Source organism: Salvia splendens, chromosome 19 (genome assembly GCF_004379255.2).
Source record: "Salvia splendens isolate huo1 chromosome 19, SspV2, whole genome shotgun sequence".
Taxonomy (NCBI): Eukaryota; Viridiplantae; Streptophyta; class Magnoliopsida; order Lamiales; family Lamiaceae; genus Salvia; species Salvia splendens.
In genome coordinates this window covers 26,684,345-26,706,378 of record NC_056050.1, presented here as the reverse complement: position 1 = coordinate 26,706,378, position 22,034 = coordinate 26,684,345, and the positions used below count along the sequence as shown (strand labels likewise).

General features: G+C 38.2%; 2 protein-coding genes across 2 annotated transcripts; one reads left to right on the top strand and one right to left on the bottom strand.

Moving 5' to 3' along the window:
* The first annotated feature begins 131 nt into the window (after positions 1–131).
* On the top strand, positions 132–4,234 carry LOC121780434 (putative late blight resistance protein homolog R1A-10). The gene is made up of 2 exons (XM_042178064.1): positions 132–3,886; positions 3,996–4,234. Exon 1 carries the CDS (start codon positions 199–201, stop codon positions 2,749–2,751), a length of 2,553 nt encoding a protein of 850 aa, XP_042033998.1. The 5' UTR covers positions 132–198; the 3' UTR covers positions 2,752–3,886; positions 3,996–4,234.
* Positions 4,235–7,249: 3,015 nt separating this feature from the next.
* LOC121778806 lies at positions 7,250–14,988 on the bottom strand. Its single transcript, XM_042176212.1, has 8 exons — positions 14,536–14,988; positions 12,337–13,686; positions 10,326–12,035; positions 9,143–10,195; positions 8,738–8,842; positions 8,561–8,650; positions 8,040–8,150; positions 7,250–7,957 (listed from the first exon to the last, which is right to left on the bottom strand). The coding sequence occupies exons 1-8, from the start codon at positions 14,590–14,592 to the stop codon at positions 7,436–7,438; spliced, it is 4,998 nt and encodes a 1,665-aa protein (XP_042032146.1). The 5' UTR covers positions 14,593–14,988; the 3' UTR covers positions 7,250–7,435.
* Positions 14,989–22,034: the final 7,046 nt, after the last annotated feature.

Here is a 22,034-nt window from a genome sequence, read left to right as displayed (position 1 = left end):
TGGACTATTAATTAAAGTAAGTTAAACCTAATAATTAAAGTAACTTTAACATATAATAAATTAGTGTGTATCCGACAAATATAGCATCTTTTGTTGATTTTAAGAACGCGCCACACGCGTTCTTCGTCCAATACAAGATTGGCTGTGTTCTAAATATTACCTTATTATAATTCACATAGAGAGAGAGAGTTGTTAATCATGGCTGCTTATGGAGTTCTGGTTTCTCTTATGCATATCATCGAAACCCTCGAGAAACATCCTTCTCCTCCCATTTCTATCAACGAAAAACATATTCAATCCCTCACTCAAAACATTACCTTCTTGCAGGAGTTTCTTGATTGCTATATTTCCCCTTTTGCTGATAGCCACGAAGCGGATCCATTGGAGCGTCGCATTGCTGATGCAGTATACGCGGCTGAGGATGTTATCGAATCCCATATTGCTGATCAAATTCACAGTGGATCCACAATCGTTGCAGATCATGACTTCTATCACAATCTACAGAAAGTGATAGAAGAAATGGATCTGATCAACAAAGAGGTGAAGAGCATTGCTTTTGAAGCTCAGACCAAGCAGAAGCCCGTTGCTGCCTTGTCGGCGTCTTCTTCCAATGTGAAAGAGAACGTGATCGTGGGCTCAAACGAAGTGTTTCTTGACGTTTTGGATAAGCTCACCGGAGATCGACTCAACCGCCAGATCATCCCCATCACGGGGATGGGTGGCATTGGTAAGACCACTCTTGCCATGAATCTATTTGAGAATGCACTTGTTAAGGATCGTTTTGATATTCGTGCTTGGACTACAATTTCTCAAACTTATAATGTTAGAGAAACACTTAAAGAAGTTCTTTTTCGAGCTAGTGGAGATTCAAGTACTGATCTGAGTGAGGATGAACTGGGACAAAAATTATACCAGTTTTTGTTCGGTAGGAGATATCTCGTAATAATGGATGATATGTGGAGCATAGAGGCGTGGGAGAAGTTAAAATTTTTCTTTCCTAATAACCAAAATGGGAGTCGAATAATCGTAACAACTAGGCTGTCTGACTTGAGTTCTCAGTTGAACGAGTCTTGTATAGTTGGCATGAAATTTCTAGATGAGGCTAGTAGTTGGGATTTATTTCGTATGACCGTGTTTGGGAAAGAAAGTTGTCCAATTGAGTTGGAGAAGATTGGAAAGAATATTGTAGCAAATTGTAAAGGACTTCCTTTATCAATTGCTACAATAGGAGGTCTTTTGGCAAAATCTGAGCGCACAAAAGAATGTTGGGAGCGTATAGAGCAAAATTTAAATTCAATTGTTATTAACAGTAACGATGGATTTTGCTTGAAAATAGTGAGGATGAGCTATATCTATCTGCCGAACTATTTAAAGCCATGCTTTTTGTATATGGGTGTTTTTAAGGAAGATTACCGTATCAGTGTGTCAATGCTTGAGAAGTTATGGGTTTCTGAAGGATTTTTAAAACCAAGGAGTGGAAAATGTTTGGAAACACTTGCGCAAGAGTATTTTAAGGAATTGGTTGATAGAAATCTCGTTTTAGTTGATGAATTGGGGTCTACTGGAAACGTTAAGTTTTGTAAAATTCATGATTTGTTGAGAGATTTGTGTTTGAAAGAAGCTGAAAAGGAAAGATTTTACCATGTCATAAGAGATGATCCTCCAACCAGTATTAGCGAACGTCGAGTCGTTCTTAAAACTGCAGGGTTGTTAGGATCTTTGTCACATACTCGTTCCATAATATGTCAGTATGACAAAGCAGTACCTGAGGATGGCAAATTTCTACCGTCTCAGGATCTTCGATTGTTGAGGACATTCAGAGCATGTGATTTTGAGAGGTATTTCCTAGAAAATGTGTTTGAATTGGTGAACTCACGGTACCTTGCTATCAGTGTTCATCATGAGTCCAGATTCTCTAGTTCAATTGATCTCCTTTGGAATCTGCAGACATTGATTATTTATTCATCTTTTGCGAACAATCTTCATGCACCAAATGAAATATGGAAATTGCATCAACTTCGGCATCTTGAATTTCCGGAAAAATTGATTCTCCCAAATCCTCGTAGTGACGATAGTGACATTGTCATTATGGAGAATCTGGAAACACTCAAAGGAGTTGAGGATTTGTTATTGAATGAGGAGGTGGTTAAACGAATTCCCAATGTGAAGAAATTGGATTTAACATACTATTCGGATCAAAAGGAGGGAGAAAACTGTCTAAGCTATCTTCAATGCTTCGGTAAATTGGAATGCTTACGCTGCAGCACCTCTTATCAAAGTGGTGCCCTTTTGCTGAGGATTAATTTCCCTAATTCTATCAAGAAGTTGGTTGTTCAAGACCTATTGTCCTATTATATGACGGAGTTTGGCGCAAAGTTGGAAGACATATTGCCTAAAATCGGTTCGTTGCCTCTTCTTGAGAAGCTCGTATTAGAAAATGGTGTCTTCAAAACAGGCAAGTGGGAAACAATTGAAGGGCAGTTCCAGAAGCTCAAGTTTCTACAGTTGTCGTATTGTGAAGGTCTAGTAAATTGGATTGTGTCAGACAGCTCCCACTTTCCACTTCTCCAGAAGCTTCGTCTCTATAATTTATCCGAACTCGAGGAAATCCCATCTGAAGTTGGAGAAATAGCAACGCTGAAATCGATTTCATTGGATGGTTGCAGTGAAGCAGCTGTGGCGTCAGCGAAAAAGATAGTAGAAGAACATGAGGATCTATATGGAGAGCAATTAGACCTTTGTGACTGGTAGAGTTAACATTGGACTGCAAAAGTGGTAATAAACATGCATTGTGTTTTTATGTAATTTGTTTTCAATCTTAAAACTGCAGGGTTGTTAGGATCTTTATCACATACTCGTTCCATAATATGTGATTGCAACAATGCATGTCTTAAATTTCTACTCTCTCAGGATCTTCGATTGTTGAGGACATTCAGACTATGTGTTTCTGATTTTTGTTCCCTAGAAAATGTGATTGAATTGGTGAACTCACGGTACCTTGCTATCAGTGTTCATGATGAGTCCAGATTCTCTAGTTCAATTGATCTCCTTTGGAATCTGCAGACATTGATTATTTATTCATCTTCTCCGAACGATCTACATGTACCGCATAGAATTTGGAAACTGCATCAACTTCGGCATCTTGAATTTCCGGAGAAAAAATTGATTCTCCCAAATCCTCGTAGTGACGATAGTGACATTGTCATTATGGAGAATCTGCAAACACTCAAAGGAGTTGAGGATTTGTTATTGAATGAGGAGGTGGTTAAAAGGATTCCCAATGTGAAGAAATTGCATTTAACATACCATTCGGATAAAAAGGAGGGAGAAAACTGTCTAAGCTATCTTCAATGCTTCAGTAAATTGGAAAGCTTACGCTGCAGCATCCTTCATGAAAGTGGTGACTTTTTGCTGAGGATTAATTTCCCCAACTCTATCAAGAAGTTGATTATTCATGACTATTATATCACGGAGTTTGGCGCAAAGTTGGAAGACATATTGCCTAAAATCGGTTCGTTGCCTCTTCTTGAGAAGCTCGTATTAGAAAATGGTGTCTTCAAAATAGGCAAGTGGGAAACAATTGAAGGCCAGTTCCAGAAGCTCAAGTTTCTAGAATTGTCGTATTGTGATGGTCTAGTAAATTGGATTGTGTCAGACAGCTCCCACTTTCCACTTCTCGAGAAGCTTAGTCTCTATGATTTATCCGAACTCGAGGAAATCCCATCTGAAGTTGGAGAAATAGCAACGCTGAAATCGGTTTCGTTGTATTGGTGCAGTGAAGCAGTTGTGGTGTCAGCGAGAAAGATAGTAGAAGAACATGAGGATCTATATGGAGAGCAATTAGACCTTCATGTGGTAATTTGGTAAACATTGGAGTGCAAAAGAGGTAATAAACATGCATTGTGTTTTTATGTAATTTGTTTTCAATCTTTTTTGCATTTGATAAACATTGGACTGCAAAAGAGCATTTACATATGACCTCATATTTCTGTCAGAGTTGTTTGCTAGCTCTCATTGTGGAGCTGAGTGAGGCCAGAGCCGAGGGACAGAGAACAGGGAGAATGGCCGGAGATTGGTGGCGCGGTGGAGGGAGTCGACGACGGCGGCTGCGGTGGGAGATTCTTCCATGGCTATACACAAATGTTTATTTGTATTTAACTTTTTGTTGTTTTAGTGATGTTATTGATATGATTTTGAATTTATTTTATAAACGAAACTTTGTTAGAGACTATTTTTTGTGGAGTAGTATTTTGTGTTCATGATTTTTAGAAGATAAAATTTTCTATTTTTAACTGATGATATAGTTTTGCCAAAAAAATATAAACAAAATCAATAATTTTATAATTTTATCAAAGTAAAGAAAAAATATGATTTTATTTGGTTTGGTGTGATATTAAACTTAAACCTCTTATGATTAGATAATTTTCTGTGGCAATTTGTAGGTTTAAGATCTAAAAAATATTGCCAATCATTTTCCATGGAACCACAAATAAAGCCAATCATTTTTAGAATTTAGTGTGCATTTATTTATCAGCATTTAATGTGCTCCCACTTTCCACTTCTCCAGAAGCTTAGCCTCAGCCATTTAGAACATCCCCAATCCGTACTCTTGCCAACAAGCACGGATGTGGGTCCGGATCCACTTTTACTCTCTGCTCTTAGGCAAGAGCACAACACCCATATCCGTGCTCTTCCACAAAGACACGCTCAAAAGTCCCACCATTCTATTATTCAATTTAAATAAAAACATTTCCACAATATTAAAATGCATTTAAAAATACCCAAAATACTATTACTAATTACTAAAAAATTAAAAATTACATAATTAAAATCATAAAAATTAAAAAATTCATAATTAAAGTCTTAAAAATTAAAAATTACATAATTTAAATTCTAAAATTAAAAATTATGTAATCAAATTCATAAGTGGCCGAATTTAGTCCAAATAGATGATGAATGTGTGTATTTATAGATGATTTTGAGATTGTTTTTTTTTTAAATTTAAAAAAAAACGGTAATAAAATGGCTATATTTTTGGGAATCCGAAAATATTTTTTTTAATTTTTGGTATTATTTTCAATTTTTTTTAAAAAAAGAAAAAAAATGCCAAAGGCCAAAGGCCAATAGAAACTCGTCATGTCGCTCTGCTCAGCGGCACGGACGTGCTCAATGCATCGAGCAGCGCCGTGCCAGCGCTAAAACGCAGCGGCGGACAGGGGCGTCCTTGCCAGCGGCACAGACGGATAGCAACGTTGAGATCGATTTCGCAGCTGTGGCATCAGCAAAAAAGACATTAGAAGAACACGAGGATCTATATGGACACCGATTAGACCTTTGTGTTCGTGATTGGAAGATGTCGAAAACCGTCAAGACCGAGCTAGCTCAGGATGACTTGGAGATCATATTTTTAACCGTGTAATACAAAGTTTGGGCTTCTGTTTCTTGAATATTGTATGATCTTTGTGTTGTTACTTATGCTCTACTGTAAGAGCAACTATTGTGTTTCTATATAATTTATTCAATCATTTTGAATCTGATAATCATTGGACTGCGAAGAGGATTTACAAAGACAAGATCTTTCGTTTCATGTACTTTTAAAGTTTTTTGTTATTATATAAATTTGTGGGATTTAAGAATTATTTTTTATTCTTACTTCGTAGATTGTTAAGATTATTATTTTATAATCTAAAATTAAGTTTATTGGTATTATAGGATAGTATTTACAAATTTATGAGGTTAACGAATAAATGAATTTCAATGGCGATTTGACGATTTTAAAAGATGTAGATATTCCATCCGTCCATGAAAATTTGTCACTTATTTCCATTTTCGCGCGTCCCTAAAAATTTGTCAAATTTCACTTTTACCATTTTTAGTAGTGGACATCATATTCCACTAACTCATTCCCAGTCATACCGTGCAAGATATCCTAGATGATTTCCCAAACTTCACTGCTTCATCTTGTATCTGCGTTGCACCAAAATAGTTGGGCCCATTTTAGGATTATAGCGCTTTTCTTTCAGATGAATAAATCCAGGGATTAAGTAACCCAAAGTCTTCCCAGATCCTGTCTTGGCAATGGCTACTATATCACGACTTTGAATAGCAATTGGCCATGATTGGAGTTGGAGCAGAGAAACCAGCTTGTTTCTGGGATTTGTGGTGGGGGAGAGAGAGCGAGAGCAGAGATAAGGGGGTAGAGTAGAAACAAAAAATTAGATGTTTTTGCAGTTTTTATAAGTTAGAAATTCGAGGCTCTGTTCTGAAGCAGCTATATTACAGGTAACTTTCTGAAAAATCTGTTGCTCTTCAATTGCTGGTATCCATAAGCTCCAGTATGAAGAACACTCAGCAGTATTACTTTAAAAAAGAACCCGTTTTCGGATGTGTTTTCATGGACTGCGGTGATCTGGTGACTCACGAGTTATTCTCTCCACTTAATTAACAAAACTTCACTATTTTTAAAAGTTTTGCTTTAGTGATGGAGAGAGGGAGTAGTATTATAATATCTTACAAGTCGCATTTCATTTTTACTATTTTTAGCAAGTAAACTACAATCTACTAACTCACTCTACTCACATTATATTTTAATATCAATAATGAAAATAGACACATATTCTACTAACTTTTTCCACTTTTATTTACAAAGTCAAATACTTTTTTTAAAATCCTCACTGATAAAAAAAATGGGACTTCTAACGGGGACCAGAGGGAATGTAGCTAAGATCCATGTAAATTAAAAAGTACATATCCGATAGGATAAGTGCATCCATCCAGGCGTCGGACCGGCGTGCCGAACCACGTAAATCATGTGTCTCTTTACGTTTCTGTTTACCTCGATTACACAATTACTCTATTATGTCACAACAATGTTTAAAATTTCATGTTGAAAATAAATGTATTTTATATATGAATTAACTTGGGACAAACCAAAATAAATGTATTTTATATATCAATTAACTTGGACAAATCAAAAGCAGTAGTAAATATTAGTGTTTGTTGGGAAAGATAATTTATTACCAGATGTCAAATCACACTTTTGAAGAAATTAATTAGAGACGTTTGTGAATATTCTTAAATGTTTTATTGAAGTAGAAAGATTGGAATGAAATTACAGATGATCAAAAAATTACTATTGCAATAAAAACTGAACTACTAGCTTCTGGAATGTTAATAGAAATAAAATGTTTGTATAACGAATTAAAAAGTGACAAAAAATCACAAATAAGGAAACTTATTTAAGACACTATTGAATAATGCAAATTCCCCTTCCTTTTATTTACTATTCAAGTCATTTCTGAAACCAGGTAGTATAATATAATTCTCATTTCTCTGTTTTTGGATATAAAAAATCTATCTTTCCTAAGGGACATTAAAGCCGTGTATACTATTATAAATATATTATGTATTCAGACCGGAAAGAAAAGTATTCACTTCAAACTAATTCACCGTTGCTTGTATTAACCTCTGCTGTAAAAAACTCTTCTGCTTTCCCGATGAAGCTTACCGGGAACCTCGAGTGCAGCATCAACGTGGAAGTTTCCGAAGCAGATTGAGCAGCGCCCGTCTGCATTTCTTCACTAACCTTCACCAGTTTGCTGTCTCTAATGTTTCTCGACTTCAGACCTCTCGTGTTAACACCACCACCGCCTCTCTGGGGAACGAGACGAGCATTTCTTGGATAGCTCCGGTTGGATTTCTGAGATGCGTCAGCTTGAGCTTTTCTTTCAACACCAGTCCGACTCAGAAGTTCACCAGCATCATCGGCAGACAACGGGCCACACTGGTTTGAATTGCTTTTGCACGACTTCAGTGACGGGAGGAGCATGTCCATACTGAGCTCCTGCTGAATAACAGCCTTGTTCTGTTCACACCCATACGAGGCAGCCACTAGAGTGCCGGCTAAAGCAGGCATCAGCTCCGGATCGCTGAAGAACACGAAGGGCAAATCGCAAACCTGTTGATTACAAAGCATAGTTAGATTCTCCAACGTCAAATCAGAGGTAATGTTTGAGATGTCAAGCAAGTCGATTCCTCACCTTGTGAAGAATCGTAGGGCTCTTTCCCCATCGTAGGACTGCTTGATTTTCGGAGTGGAATAACGCAAAATAACCAAGAAGTGCCAAAGATTCCAGCAAGAGGGTTCCAATCTGCTCATTCCAGTATACAACAGTTTTGTTTAAGAAAATCAATAGATATTAAAGTACTCCTTCGTTCCCAAGTTAATTGAGCCGTATTCCTTTTTGGGATGTCCCGAGTTAAACAAGTCATTTTTCTTCTTTTTGGCAAAAATCAACTCTTTTAGCCTCTTCACTCATCTGCTTTATTCTATATCCACTTAATTCACCAAACAAAACTTTCTTAAATCTCGTGCAGAAAAGAAACGGCTCACTTAACATAGGAAGGAATGAGTAATAGATTAATACAAAGTTATACCATTACCCCTCAACTAGGTATTTGTGAAAGATAGTAGGAGTAATATATTAACATCAAATGAAATTATAATAGCATTTAGATTGGCTTCCAATTCAAGAAAACAAAAAGGAAAATGTACAATTACCTTATCATTGGCGACTCCCCAGTTGCTTGTACAATGAGAAAGGATAAAACTCATCAAGTGAAAGAACTCCATTTTAAGATCTGGTTGAGCCTGAAATATATTTCGGAGGAGAAAATCAACTTTGAACTGAAAAACTGGAAGAAGGGGGTTGGGTTGAACTTCGGAGTTGGGACTTACCAGCATTTTCTGGATGAAAGATATATCTATCAGAGCCAGATTGTTCAAGACCTTCAGAACTCCAGTCGCTACTTCCTCGAAATTAGATGGAAGCACGTACGAGCTCTGAAAAATGTTCAAAAAACTATTCAGGGCGAAACAGTGCATGAAACTTTAGCCCACACGCGCGCACACACACACACACACACACACGACAAGTAAGCCATATGAGAAATACTCTGCATAAAGAGCAGAGCCTAAAATTCATGTTCAAATTCCCTAATATTCATGATCGAATAAAGCTGGATTTCTCCATTGCTGAGCATGATTTCAAATATTTAGATCGAATTACCAACAGCTCAAACAAACAAGAAAATGTACAGCGCATAATAAGGTTATTGCGCGAAAACATTGGCATTCACCAACCTGTTCAGGAGACAACCGGTTATTGCCCTGCAGTAGCACTGCTGTTAACATGGAAGGAAGACATACTAAGCCAGTTTCGGACATTGCTGCAAGAAGAAACACAGCAGGCTGCTTTGCTTCGAGGCCGTTTCTATTTTTTAGCTCAGCACTGTTACCTACACATTTATTGCTGTCCTCACACTGATACTTATCTACCAATAGAGGTCCAAGTGAATCATCCATGGCATCTTTAGAAGCAACGCGATCAGCATCAAGAGAGGTATCACATACGGGAACTAGACTACCGGTCACCTCAATATTTGAACATCCATCTTTTTTACCCTCTGGCACATTCAGAGAATCTGTCGGTAAATCGCCAGTTGGCAAAGAGGGTGTGACATCCATACTAGATTCATGTTGTAAATCAGCTGGCCCAGAAAATTCTCTCTCCCCGAGTTTATTTCCTTGCATTATATCATTTGGAAAAGAATCCCAGTCTATCGAGTATGACCCCTTGAATTTTGAAGTCAGAACTGTCAATAAATTAATACCTAGGAGAATAGATGAAGGGAAAGGAGAACCTTCCACCTGAGGTCTATCATAAAGCGCAAAAAGATCTCTTAACCGGTGAATAATTTGGTATGCAATAACAAGCTCTATCAAACCATCCTGCATCTGAAGTTGGTACTCATTACAGCTTACATGATCAACAATTGCTGCAATAGTCCACAGGAAACCATCCACAATTTCAGAAATTGACTCCAAATTTCCATTCGACACTTTACTTGACACGATATTAGCTGGACCAGGAAGATTTGATGATGCCGCCATCTTGATATAGTTCTCAAGGGCGGTTGCCAACATTGGAATAAGTGGGGGCAAAAGATTCTGGACAAGAAAATAGCATTTGTTTGCCGGCGTTGCCAGCACTACCTTCAAAAGCCTTAAAAGATATATAGTAACCTGGCAAGCTTCGGGTTTGGATGTGTGAGAAGCAGGAAGTGCGGAAGCAATAAAATCAAGCAGGCCGGCTTGTCGAGAAGCCTGTAATTCAGCATCTTTTCCCTCCAGATACTAAAATTGAAAACCAAAAAGGGAATACAGGTGTGTCAAGGACTCAAGAGTAATTGATAACTACAGAATAAAGAAACACATAAATCAGGAAAAATATAGTCAACTAAGTACTTCAAGTGAGAATCAATACCTTGATAATTTCAGCAGTTATCAGTCCAAAATTAGCAGCACCATCTTTTCTTGCTTGGCGAAGCTTTTGCAAATCCTGAAGCCACCTACCGACTTTTCTCCTTGCAGTTCCAACAGCAGTCCTATAACCAAGACTACAACTTTCAAGTGCAGCTGAAGGCTCAGGAAATTCATGTTTTAGAGACATTAGCCTTTGACGTATTTTTTTAATTCTCTTCTTTAGCGAGTGTTGCAACGCCTCACCATTTACAATACTAGTACCAGATGGGAAACTACTATCATTGGTAAGATTATCATCTCCACTGCTGTAAGGAGCTGACCGAACTTGGGCTTGGCCTTCTTTACTTGCAAATCGTCTCAGTAAAGGCGAAGATTGATCCCTAAAATCCATAGATGCTCTTTCTCGAATTTGTTCTAGATAAAATTTCCGCCTCTGTTCGCTTTCACTGAGTCTTTCAGCTAATTTCTGAGCCAAGAGTTCAGCTTCCTCCTGCCGCGCTTTGGCTCGGATCTCTTTCCTCCTCATGTGTTCTATAGCCTTGGCTTCACGAGCAGCGCTTGAGGCTTTCCTCTCTTCTTCCCTTCTAACTTGAGCCTCTTCCTTTCTTCGCTGAGTTTCTGCAAGGCGCTGCAACTTCTCAGCTTCAATGATCCTTTTACGTTCCAAAACAGCCTCTTCCCTGGCCATGTCCTCTTTCTGTTTAGTTTTTATTACCTGAAGCTTCTCTGCTCTCCTCAACTCGGAATCATGAAGCTTCTTGCGCAATATGTGCTTTTTGTTCTCTTCATTCAGTGAGGTGATAAACCGTACCTCATTAACTTTACTGGTCTCATCGCCAGCTCTTCTCACAACCTGAGCTATATAAGCTTCATGTCTGGATTCACTACGTTGATGGCGAGCATACATCAACTCTCGCAACTTATTGCTGCGCACAGTTTGCCATTCACTTACACGGCTCAGTTTCTCCGATGTCCGTTGAAGCCTTTGCACTCTCTCGTGCTCAAGTTGAGCTCTGATTCTGGTGGCACGAGCATGTTTCTCTTCAGCATCTTTTTTTAGATCAAGAGCAGATTTTTTCTTTTTCTCAGGAGACATAAGTTTATCATGCAGAACACGAACTCGCTCAGTGCTTTTCCTGCTTAAGCCAGGTGAATATGAGAAGCGGGAAGACACACGAGGTGGGATCGCAAGTATGTCCTCCCAATTTCTCTTCTCTTTCCAAGCATCCATGGACTTCCCTGAAAATCCATTTCGCTTCTCCCTTTCTCTTTCAGGAACAGGTCTTCTCAACGGATCAGCCAACTTCATATTTTTCTCAGCAGTGTTGTTCTCTGCTGGAGTTTTGCTCTTTCCATTAACGTAAGGGATATAACCTTCTTTTTTATGTAATTTCAATGCCCCAGAACCTGGCTTTGAATCGTGGGTTTTCTTTTCTTTATTTAGATGCTGAGCTGTAACTGATACACCAGTCATGTTGTCGGCCACCTTCACTGTTGATTCTTTAGAGCCACTCACCAAATCATCTTTTTTAATGTACTTCTCCAAGTCCACAATATCCCTTGTTCCTAAGTTACAACTCTGACAATCAGACCCCGGATTCATAGAGTTGTGGGAACGTTCACTTGTTCTCTCTCTCTGTATTTTGCGGAAAGCCTCAAGAGATGAAGACAAAATTTCTGCCCTGTGTGGAGAAGTAGTCATTCGACGGACCTGTCATCAGATAAAACAAATATATACTAAGAATTCTGCAGAAATTGATGTCAATTTCTTTAATAAGCATCATTGTAAGGTAATAAAATTTCGTATGACATAAAAATATTCCACAAGCACTATAAAATGAAATTACAAGAGTACTAATACTATCATTGCATGGTTTGAGAATCTAATAAACTATTTCTCTAACCAATTTATTTATTGTTTGTTGCTCAATTACTAGCGTTATGAGTAAATACATTTCAACAAAGAAGGGGAAACCTAAATGACATGAATTGAAAAGAGCATGAATGCTGACCTCCCACGAGAGAGCATGTGGTCTGCGATGATCGGACTGCAAAACCAATGGACTCCCATCAGCCCCATGAGACGAGGATCTTTTCGATTTCTCAAACGTTTCTACTCTGCTATTTAATTCTCTAAAGTCTAATGCAGCTTCTTCAAGAACAAGACTAGCTTCTTTCATTTGCTCAAGATCGCATTCAAGTTCACAGAGAAGATAAAGCTCATCTACAGCCCTATTGAGGTTTTCAAAGAGAAAGCACCAAAGACGTTCTCTGAATCTTTCTTTGCTTTCACCCATGTCGATTGAAGCAACAGCATCTGCATTCTGGACATCTAGAAGACCATCAGAGTTTGCTTCACTTTTTTTATTGCTCGATTCTTCAATTGGAACTGCCAATATAGATTCTTCACTTTTAGCTTCATCAATTGTCCGACTACTTGTAGCCAAATCCAAAAGATGTGCAGCTGAAACATTAGCTGATTTGGCCCTTTCTATCTCTTTGTTGTCTCTGCAGGCACCGTTTTCTCCAGATGAACTGCAGGGCACCTCATTATCTGGCTTGACATGCTCGTGTTCGAAATTAGAGACCGAAATAGAAGTACTCTGACCAACTATTCTCTCACTAGTAATTTGCTCTTTAACGTCTTCTGAAGATACTTCATTCACCTCCTTATCAGTTTCTTCAACAGATATAGTCCTCGGAGATGAAGAATGGGGTTCTGGAAGACAATGATCCCTATCAGATTTCTTCACATCGGGATAAACTGGAAAGATGCAGGGAAGACACTCAGAAGTACCATCAACCTTCACGGAGACCAAATTGCTATTTTTGACTCCCACAGACTCAAATTCAGCTCCGGAAGCTTTTCCATAGTGTTTGAGAGTTCTCTCATCCAAATCCCCCCATTTTATTTGTGGAAGGACATTATCTTTGTGGGTACTTCCTTGACTGACGACTACTTTATGACTAGGATCTGCATTATTTTTAGGAGCCAAACGAGAAGAACCTAAATCTTCATTGCTTTGACTGACAACACGTTTGTCAAGGTAATGATTAATTGCCACATTCCCATTAGAACTCGAGGTGTGTTTGGTAGCATTAACGTTGTCGCCATCAAGGCAATGTTGAACTGCCCCATCATCAGTAGAGATAGAAGCGGGCTCTGTAGCCTTGCTGCTGTCACGCTCATGATCACACACAGCACAATCTTTACCTTTATTATCTCTTTGGTTTGTTGCACTTGAACTACTCTCCGATTTTTTAGCAATTGATATTTGATTATTTGGCTTGCTAATCCTCTGTTTTCCAGACAGCCCTTCAACCCAACCATGTAATGAGAACTTCAAATTGCTTCTGTGTTTCTGAAAAATAAAATGATCAACTCAATCGAAGATAAAAATGGAAATCATATCCTAGTTTCCTACCCATGGCCATTACCCCGAAAGTAACTTAAAGATCCTTAAATGCTTACCAGAAAATATAGAAAAAGGAAATGTCACGAACTTTGTAGTTCTATCCCAAACCCATGTGGTCGGATAATACACATAATCCAAAGTTCGAGCAACATAACCAAAGAGAAAAACAATCCATACATCACAAACAGGCAACGGATTATGTTCTTCGGCATTACCACTTCAGCAGCTCTATGAAATGGAGCATCAATCAACTACTACACTAATAAACATCGAAACACATTAAGCACCAAGAAAATGCCTGCCCACATATATAATTCAAAAGAGACAGTTAAATTCAATTTCCATCCGTATCATATGAAAACACAATTCATTATTCAAGGTCATCAACGATTACAACAGAGAAAGCATTGATATTAGCGGGTTCGGACAAGGGGAATCATCAACTATTCGACCTTTTCAAACCATGCCCATAAAATCTTTTGAATGTCGTGAACTTTCTAGTTCCATCCCACAACCATGTAGTCGGATAAGGCTCATAATACAAAGCTCAAGCAACATAACAGATCCATCATCAGCATTACCACTTCAGTAGCTCTATGAAATGAAGCATCAAACAACCACTACACTAAAAAATCATTCTTTTTCACACAAAAACAAACATCTAAACACATTAATCACCAACAAATTCCTGCCCAAATACACAATTGAAAAGAGACGATTAAATTCAATTTCCATCCATACCATATCAAAACACAATTCATCACACAGCCCCCAAAATAAACCAAAAAAACAAACCTTTTTCACTTGCATCCATCCAGAAGCCTGATCATCGCCACCATCACTCCTCTCCATCAAAAACCTCAACACCCAAATTCTTTCCTCTTTTCCCACAAATCAAATTTTCCTTTTCAACATCAAAACACTGTGAAACAAACGCATCTGCACCGATTCTGCCGAATAAATGAGATTGATGGCTCAGTAATTAAGATTTCAAACTACAATTAGAAAGTAGATACTGATGAATTGATGGTCCCGGGCGAAAACGCCTCTGAAATGGCTGCTAAAATTCGAATAGAAAAGCAGCCGGTCGCAGTGTTTTTGTGCTGATTAAAGGTGAAAAATTTTCAACAAAATGTGGAGCAGATTTGTCAGTAAAGAGCTGTGCATTCACAATTTTTTCCCCTCAACAAGAAAAGAAAAGATTTTGGGCGAAAGCCGAAAAGAATGATCATGGAATATTGACAGCAATTTAAGAATTATTAAAACTGGAAAGAGATATAATAAACCAATAAATGATGTTTTATTTGCAAACAAAGGGCAAATTAGTAATTAAAAATAGTAGTATCAAATTTTGGTCCTATTCTAGTCAATCTCGTAACTTAAAAATCGTCCATATATGAATTTTGACATTTTTAGAAATTTCTTCACCAAATACAAATTGAGTAAAAAAAATTTAATCATTTTTCATAACAAATTAGCTAATAACTTAATAATGTCATCAATTTGAAATACGTACGTCAAATTAACAACCAATTCTATTGAGTTATAAAAACAAGTATTTTTAAGAAAATATTATATGCCTTCAATTTTAAATAAGCTTGACAAAGGCTATAATAGTTAAAATATGAGGTTATGACGAATACAATGCATAAATTATACGTCGGTTCAAAAAGTAGAACTTAGTAATTAAAAGGTGTTGCAGATTTGATATGATGCTCACAAGTCATAACTATCAAACTCTAGGCGAAATAATGCTCATCACTTGATTTTAATTTTTCAAATTCGATATATTTTTCATAAAAACTATTTTAGAAGCTTACTCATAAATCAGCTCTATTATTTCAAATATTTATAGAAAAAATGTTTCATATGCTATAACTATAAAACAATGTAAAAATAAAATATGTGCTGTGCATGGAAATAATTTAGTCGAGTTAAGTGTTATACTACAAAGTACTTATTCATAATATTAATTACTACACAATATCTATATGAATTAAAACACTTAGGTTAAAATGGGCCTTTAATATGGGTTAACTACGATATTTTAAAGCCCAGCCGTTAGGCCCAATAAAATTAAATATATGATCACAAAACCGTGAACAGCTACTCAAATCTCCCGCGAATTCACAACCAAATTCAGCAAAGAGCAAACCCTTCCTCCGCCACCGTACCGCCGCTCGCCGCCGAAATTCGAGCGTCTCTGACTCACATCTGTTAGTAACTCTCCCTCAACAGCTGCATTTCAATTTTGGAGCCGGGCGAACTTAGAATTGACAAGACTTTAGCGGTATAAACTTTTAATCTGTCGCGATTATGTTGTGATGTTGTTTGGGTAAAAGAGGCGTAGGATTTCAACTGTTGATTCGAACTGATGCCTTTGAAATTCGAAGCTGTTTTGAGTGCCTTTTGCTCTGTACAAGCTTTAATGTATAAAATTTTCGTTAATTTTATGTTTATCTTTTGGTATTGTAAATCAGCGTGAAGGGAAGAGTTTTGGTTGTGTTTTGACATCTTCAGAATGTTGAATGGCTGGTATTTTGCTAAACCTAGTTTCCAAGTTGAGTATTAACATGTGCACAGTGTTGGTATTTTGCTAAATCTAGTTTCCAAGTTGAGTATTATAGCATTTACAGAATGATGAATGGCTGGTATTTTGCTAAAACTAGTTTCCAAGTTGAGTATTGACATTTACAAAATGGTAGATGACTTTTATTTTGTTTAATCTAGTTTCTAAGTTGAGTATTGATATTTGCGGAATGATGGATGACTGATATTTTGCTATATCTAGTTTCGTCCAAGTTGAGTATTAACTTTTGCAGATTGTTGAATGACTAATAATTTGCTATATCGAGTTTCCAAGTTGAGTATTAACATTTTCCAAATGTTGAATGACTGATTTTGCTAAATCTAGTTTCCAAGTTGAGTATTGACATTTGCAAAATGATGGATGACTTGTATATTTGCTAAATATAGTTTCTAAGTTGAGTATTGATATTTGCAGAATGGTGGATGACTGATATTTTGCTATATCTTGTTTCCAAGTTGAGTTAATTTTTGCAGATTGTTGAATGATTAATATTTTGCTATATCTAGTGTCCAAGTTGAGTATTAACATTTTCCAAATGTTGAATGACTGTATTTGGCTAAATCTAGTTTCCAAGTTGAGTATTGACATTGGTAGAATGATGCATGACTGATATTATGCTAAATCTAGTTTCCAAGTTGAGTATTGACATATGCAGAATGATGCTAAATCTATTGCGATATTGTGCCAGAATTTGTGATGGAGAAGTGTGTGGCTATATTCTTGGCCATCATAGGCTGCACCTGCAACTTCCTCTGCCCCTTTTCTTAGGGCGGGACGACTGGCCAGCCATTGGTGATACGAGCGCTGTTCAGCTGGCCATAATGCTTGTTAGCTGCACTGCTGCAGCTGGGGCTTATCGCGCAGGATATGCACGCAGGCCCCCTGGCACTAAGGGTACAGGGCTGAAGGATGCGCTTCTCCTCAGCATCTGTTGGATGGTCTTCGTGGCCTGTGACCCCTCGCCCAACACTGTGGGGCTAGTGTTGATGTCTGAAGCTGTATAGGTGTTGCTGGAGATGGCCAGACCCATCTCTCAGATCTACATCATACTATTCTGGTTTTATGGTGCTTATATCCCTGTTATCACAGATGTTCTTCGTGATGGTTGGGATTGTCGCTACCTTACCCAGCCCGTGCTGCTCACTCAGCCCATGATCATTCACAGCTTATGTTGGAAGATGTCACAGTTGCTAGAAGGAAAGAGAACGAGGGAGTAGGAGTTTGGAGCTTAGCTGTGATGTAGTTGTGAATCTTGACTACTTGAATCTTAGTTTCTTACTTTTGCAAAGTTGAATCTTGTTAATGGATTAGGAAGTATGATGCTGGCTAGATCTTGTGGCCCATTGTGTAGCTTGAGCATGTAGCGATTTCCCAAATATGTACGTACCTCGACTTTTGTGCAGCGATGAACGTAGAAAAAGTGTTGATAAAGTCTCATTGGTTTATATTTTGCTTATATACAAACGTATATTATATAGTACTAAAACACAATATATCAAACTAGTAGTGGAGCAAAATTGTATTGACATTCATTTGGTAATGGAAAATTATGTTGTAAACAAGAACTTAGTTACTCAAACATTGTTGTCTAACTACCTATACTATTAAACGCAATAGTTACTCCTTAAATGGGTTTGACAGCATTTTGTATTGAGATTGATTCTTGGTAGTGTTGTGAACAAAAGCTGAATTACTCAAGCATTATTGCCTAACTAACTATACAACGAATGCAATAGTTAAAATTACTTCCTAATAGAAGTTATGATGAATACAACACACAGATTTTAGAGAATCAGGACATATAATAAATACGTTTTAATCATGTTTGGGATGACTATGAATATAAAAATCATATGTACGAAAAATGAGACGATGCTCATAAGTCTTATCTTTCAGTATTCAAATGAGACGATGTTTACAAGTCATAAGTAGTCGCCAAACTCTGGACAAATTGATACTCATAGTTCGTTTTGACTTTTCATGCCCAAAGCGAGATGATACTTCAAAAATATATTCATAAATTTCAAATGGGATATTAATCATGAATCAGTTCTACTATTTTAAATATCTGTACGAAAAATGATTCATATGTTATAAATTTAAAACAATGCAACACATTATAGTGTTTTAGGAACTTTTCTAAAATGGATCATATTACTGAAATACACAATCTATACTCCATTAAAAGCTAATAATGGGCCTACATGTTGGGCTAATCTTTATATTTTGAAGCCCAAAGCATTAGGCACTATAATATTATAGTACGTGTGTATTTTAGCACTATAATCACAAACCGTGAGCTAAGAGCATCATTAACGCGTGGGGCCGGGCCGCAATGAGCGAGTCCCGGCCCGTGCGTGGCGTTGGAGGCACTGGCGGATCTAGGGGGGCAGGAGGGGGCGGTCGCCCCCTCCGTCCGACTATTTTTCCCTTATCGGGATGTAAAATTACCATGTTCGCCCCCTCCATTTGCCTCCGGCGTCGCCCCGAACAACAAAAGAAATAGCCATGTCCGCACTAAATCAAGCTAATACTATATATTCCGCCCCCTCCGTTTCCGGATCCTGGATCCGCCACTGGTTGGAGGCGAGAGAGTTCCGGCCCAGGCCAGTCCCGGGGGCCGCAGTTGCGGCCTGGGGATGCTCTCGGGGTCCGGCCTGGCCGGCGTTATGTGTGCCCAGGCCGCAACGAACGCATCCCGGCCCAGCATTAGATGCTCTCTGGGCCGGGCCGCAAGTCCCAAAAGTTTTTTTTTTTTTTGAATTTTTGTCTATACTGAACATTTGTGCATTTCTTCCGCACTTTACCCATTTCAATCCTCTTGTATTCCCATATTTTCGGCTTCTATGGAGTGGTTTAACAGCGATGAACGTCAGATGAACGAGTTCGTCAGGGCCAACAATTGACTAGCAACATCGACATAACATCGCTAGTTAGCACTGATGAGTACGAGATCAGTGATATGGAGCCCGCTGAAGGGAGGGGCAAGGGCAAGGTTGCAGATGATGAGGGGCTGAAGAAGAATAGTCCGCAAGAGATATTGTGGCTGGCCAAGAACTTCGTCGACATCTCCGAGGATCCTATCATCGGCAACCAGCAGAGCAGCAAGGTGTTCTGGGAGCGGATTGCGGAGAAGTACAATGCTGGTCGTCCTAGAGGGCGAGCGTAGCTACGTGAAGCTGCGCAAGCATTGGAGTCGGGTCCAGAAGGAGATGAACAAGTGGAATGGCAAGTGGACCAACGTAATCCGGATGTTGCAGCGAGATGGACCTCGTGGAGAAGGCCAGGGCGGAGTTCTTCGCTGACGGGAAGAAGCGCTTCAAGTACTTTGACGTTTGGAAGATTGTCGAGACAAGCCCGAAGTACACCGGTGGGGCCGAACCGACGACAAGTGGGGCGCCGAAGAGAACCAAAGTTTCCGCCACCAGAAACTACTCTTCGAGCGAAGGAGGTCCGACGATCGACCTCAACGTGACGGACGACGTAGTCTTCTTCTCATCCCCTAGCACTCAAAGCCGTCCGATGGAAACAAAGACGACAAAGAGGAAAGCGAATGGGAAGACAACTGCGAGCTACTCCGCTATGCCGCCACCGCCGCCCAATCAGTCTCTGGATAAGATCTCTGACTCTATGTCGGAGATGAGTATTACCTGGCGGATGAGCCAGCTGACGGAGTTGACATCGAGGAATACCTCGACAATGTTGGAGTTCGATCTCGAGTTGCACCATGAGATGATCCCCTACCTTCGCGCACAAACGAAGAAGTAGTAGTTTTATCCTTTTTTAAAAAAAAATGTATGACTTGTATTTTTATTTTCTAGGATTTTTAATTTGATTTGTCTAGGATTTGTAATTTTAATTTCTACTGAACAATGTATTTTCCCGGTTTGAATTGTTCAACGTATTGCATTTACGAGTAAAATAGGTTGAAGTTGTGAATAATGCAATTTATTAGTTGTGGTCCGGGTTGAGGCCTGCAGGGTTAGAGCAGTTGTGGTCTGGGACTCAAATTTAGGGGAATGATGACGTGGAGGGGACTTGGGGCTTGAATTCGGGTCATGGTTAAGGATGTTCTAAACTCCTCCGCGAATTCACAAATTAGTCGTGCCTAGTGAGGTAACTTTTCTCGAAATCTCGGTCGATGATCACAACTACCAAAGCATCTTGGCACGTCTTCATAATGCTTATATTATAATGCACTCCTTCCGTCTGCCATTAAGAATCTTATTTGAGTTTGGCACGTGTTTTAAGAAATGCAAAGAAAGGTGGGTGAAAAAAATAATGGAGCGTGAGACCCATTTTTATATATTCACTCTGTCTTATAAAGTTTGTCCCAGTTTGACCCGACGCGTGTTTTAAAAAATTGTAATTTATATTAAATGAAAGAGTGTAGTGTAATAAGGGTCACAAATTGAAGAGATTGATAGGTGTATTTAATGTCTATTTTTGGTAATATTTCAAGTGGGACAAACTTTGTGAGACGGGCGGAAATGGTAAAATGAGACAAACTTTGTGAGACGAATGAAGTATTAGTTTTATAATAAAATGTGAGGAGAATGTGTTAGTGGAAAGTGGGGTCAACCTACTATTTATAATAATAAAAGTGAACCGATATTCCTAATGACGGACGGACTAAAATGATTTATCGAAACTCTTAGTGTTGGACAGAGGGAGTATCTCATGAATATTCCTATGGGACTAATATAAATTTAGATCAACTGTATTTGCAATTTTTAACGATTACTGTAAAAAAATTTGTTTCATATGTATATTCAACAACCAAATTCCCATTTTGTAAACAAATGCAAGTTCGTTGTGTGTCCATACATTTTGTCCAATGCCGCCGGTAGGACTGACAATTTTTGGTACGATACGATAACACGACGCGAACTCGCACGAAAATAATGGGTATGTACCAAAGCTTATTGGGTTCGTGTCCTAATCGTGTCGACACGATAACGACACGAAAATTTCGTGTCGTGTTCGTGTTACACGTTAAGAAATAATATTAATATATTATAATATTATTTTTATTTTTATTTATTTTAATTTTTAAATTAGGTTTAGTCTAATGGAGCACTTAGTATTAGCGTGGAAATAGATTTTTCATTTTTCGTATTATTATAGTGTCGTTATTGTGTCGTGTCATATGTATGTTGTTATCGTGTCGTGTTGACCCGAAGTGGTTCGTGTCATTAATGGGTTCGTGTCGTGTTCGTGTCTGAGGGTAGCGGGTCGTGTTCGTGTTTGAAGTTTTTTTAACGGGTCGTGTTCGTGTTTGTTGTTATCGTATCGTGTCGTTATCGTGCCGACACGATAACGGCACAATACCCACGATTTGCCACCCCTAAATGCCGGGATCTCGCCGCTTGCTACCATCGGCGAATCCAGAATCATCAATTGAGGCAGTTTCACAATGTATAGTCATTACAACTTTTAATAAATAAAAATATTCATATTTATATTAATATTAAATGATCATAAGTGAAAATGTACTTATTTTTATAAAACGAAAGAAGTACGTGACAAAGTCCCTTGCCAAGGGATATAGGAAACAACAAGGAGTAATATTTTTGCAAAAGTTGAGATATATTCAATAAAGTTTAAAATTTAAATTGATAAAATAATTAAAAATTGTGGTATTTGATTAGTACTATGTTGATAAAGACTACCCATTAACCTGACCCAATCAAAATTACGTAAA